Genomic DNA, 2,500 nt, shown 5'->3' with positions numbered 1-2,500 from the left:
CTGTATTTTGTCATTTAATTATCATTAGAAATCAGAAGATCAGATTAAAGCCACGGCTTCTTTACCTGCCGAAGCTGTAAAACTTTCAATAAACCAGTCAATAGATCAGCTGGATAAATGTAGATTTTTTATTTACTGATGAGATGTATTGATGGTGTTGATAGATTATTTGAAGATTTTTATTGATCTTGAACAATCATTCAGTTAAATATTTTTTTTTAAAAACTTGATAAATAGTTGATTAAATAAATGTAGTGTAATGTTCTGAGTCAAATATGAAAACTACAAATAAATAAAATCTATTTATATCTGTGTATAATTAAACCTCACTTAATACAAGAAATTCATATCCTAAATGTTGCAAGTGATTGATCATTTTTTTCAGCTGTTTAATTATTACTTTGTAAATAATAAACAAATGAATGTTCTGGATTCATGAGGAATGTTTACATTTTGTGTCCAAACTCAAAAGTTTAAACAAAGTGTATATTTATAATAATAAAGCACAAAGAATGTGAAACCTCAACACGTCTACAATCATCGATGAATTAAATATTAATTAAAAAAATTAAGATGAAGTATATTTTTAATTAAAATGTAATTAGAAAGGAGCACTTTTTAAAATAAAATAATTTTTTTTTATAATATTTATATTATAATAATAAAAAAATCAAAGATTTGATTTAAAATAATGATAAAGCTGTTTTTTTTTTTTTGGTATGTATTTGTATATCTTATCCTCTATCGTGTTTAAGAAGAAGAGGATAATGAAGCTTTTTATGAAATAATATTTGGGTTTATTTTATTTTATTTTCTCCTCACAGACTCACATTTACTTCAACGTCCGTTACGTTGGTGACGTCACCGCGAGCGCGAGAAGTCGAAGGTAGGAGCAGAAAGCGGTGTTAGTGTTAGTTCTGGCCCGTTTGGACCCAAACTAAAGTGAGTTTATTCGGTTCTGTGTAACCGAACCCGTTCTGTTCTGTATTGTGTGTATGTGTGTAGTTAACGGTGTTAACACCTGTGTTTCAGGTGTATCAGTATGAAGCAGGCGGTGACGGCGCACTGATTCACTCTCGGAGCTCGGTTCACTAATGACCGAATCACCGAGGAACCGACCAAAGATAACTCACACCCGCACGGAGAAGAAGAACAAGAGGAGGAGAAGTGAGAAATAACATTTTATAACTTTTTTTATTCAGTCCTCTGGTTCAATGTTAATATTATACAAATATACTAGCGGTGCTAGCTTTTGAGGAGGCAGTCCAGTCCACGCATGCGCAGTGTAATTAATAAGCAAGCTAATCGAAATGTGATTAGCAAATAGGTCGATGTTATTTTTGATTCTATTTAAAACGATGAATTCACTGTCAATAACTGCTCAGTCTGAGAATATTGCATGATTTACTTTTATAAGTGGACGTGGCAGAACGACATTTAGCTTCACTGGCTAATTAGAGCTCTTTTTCTAATTTAATGGCTGAGTCATCCGGCTTCGCGCATGCGCAGTGTGGGTTTAGGCGCTGTAGTCTTCTTCTTTTGAATTATTATTATTATTATTATTATTATTATTATTATTATTATTATTATTGAGACCATATGGTGTGAATTTGGAGCATGTGGGGGGTTTGAGTGAACCCAGAATGACCTATAAATATTCTTTTAATATCTCCAGAACTGAAGCAGCACAAACAAAAAATTTTACGGCACAAACCAGCACAAACTATTCTGCCGATGTTTTGTGTTGGTGGGGGGCACCTTCACGCAGGGTGTGTGTGTGTGTGTGTGTGTGTGTGTGTGTGTGTCTCTTTGTATGCTCTTCAAATATCCAGGTGTTAGATGGTCAAGTGTGTAGTGTACAGATAGAGTGCACAATTTAAGAAATAGGAACCAGTCAGAGAGAGGACATCATAATAAGAACAGGAAGCACTGACCAAATAAGGAAATAGATTAAACCGGTACACGGCGTATGGGAGGCAGGAGATCGTGACAGTTATGTTGAATTATAACGTGTTGGATTATAGAAATAAATAAAGTGGTACTGGTGTGTGTGTGTGTGTGTGTGTGTGTGTGTGTTTTAGGATGAGCTGGAGTGGGGCAAAGAGAACTGCATTCAGATCAAATGGATACGAGAGGTTATGACTCTCACTCACTCGCACACATCTATACACACACTACTTGACACAGATCCCTAACTATCATTTCTGGTGTGTGTGTGTTAGAGGTGGCCGAGTTGTTTGAGGATCTGAAGAATCGAGTGTCACAATTCAACATGCACATCAGCGAAACTTCTCCCTCTGACTACACCAGCACGCACACACAGAAATTCATAGTGCAGGTAACACACACACACACACACACACACACACACACACACACGAGTAGAACAGGTGTAGTTTAACAGCATATGTGTATAAAGAGGCTTTTTTCTTCAGGTCAAAATATATACAGCAGGGGTGCCCAAGTGCAGGTAGATTGCCATTAAAAAAAAAAGATGTTA

At 35.4% G+C, this 2,500-nt stretch overlaps 1 protein-coding gene and 1 pseudogene across 5 annotated transcripts in view; one reads left to right on the top strand and one right to left on the bottom strand.

Annotated features, from left to right (window-relative positions):
* Nucleotides 1-2,500, bottom strand: part of LOC128630834 (NACHT, LRR and PYD domains-containing protein 12-like) — a 181,098-nt pseudogene that overhangs the window by 63,380 nt on the left and 115,218 nt on the right.
* The window catches only part of LOC108261699 (ATP-dependent RNA helicase TDRD9), a 4,333-nt gene continuing 2,700 nt past the window's right edge, over nucleotides 868-2,500 (top strand). For 4 of the 5 annotated variants that reach the window (XR_008395071.1, XM_053679162.1, XM_053679161.1 and 1 more), the window contains exons 1-4: nucleotides 868-886; nucleotides 1,033-1,167; nucleotides 2,082-2,135; nucleotides 2,223-2,338. Coding sequence is in view for 4 of the 5 variants with exons in the window: in XM_053679162.1 (XP_053535137.1) it covers nucleotides 2,123-2,135; nucleotides 2,223-2,338 (129 nt within the window). In the remaining variant the exon portion in view is untranslated. Of the gene's footprint in view, nucleotides 943-1,032; nucleotides 1,168-2,081; nucleotides 2,136-2,222; nucleotides 2,339-2,500 lie in introns of all 5 variants that reach the window. The other variant, XM_053679159.1, reaches the window with a different exon arrangement.

The sequence above is a fragment of the Ictalurus punctatus genome, unplaced genomic scaffold (genome assembly GCF_001660625.3).
Source record: "Ictalurus punctatus breed USDA103 unplaced genomic scaffold, Coco_2.0 Super-Scaffold_100068, whole genome shotgun sequence".
Lineage (NCBI taxonomy): Eukaryota > Metazoa > Chordata > Actinopteri > Siluriformes > Ictaluridae > Ictalurus > Ictalurus punctatus.
This window is presented reverse-complemented; position numbering and strand designations above follow the sequence as displayed.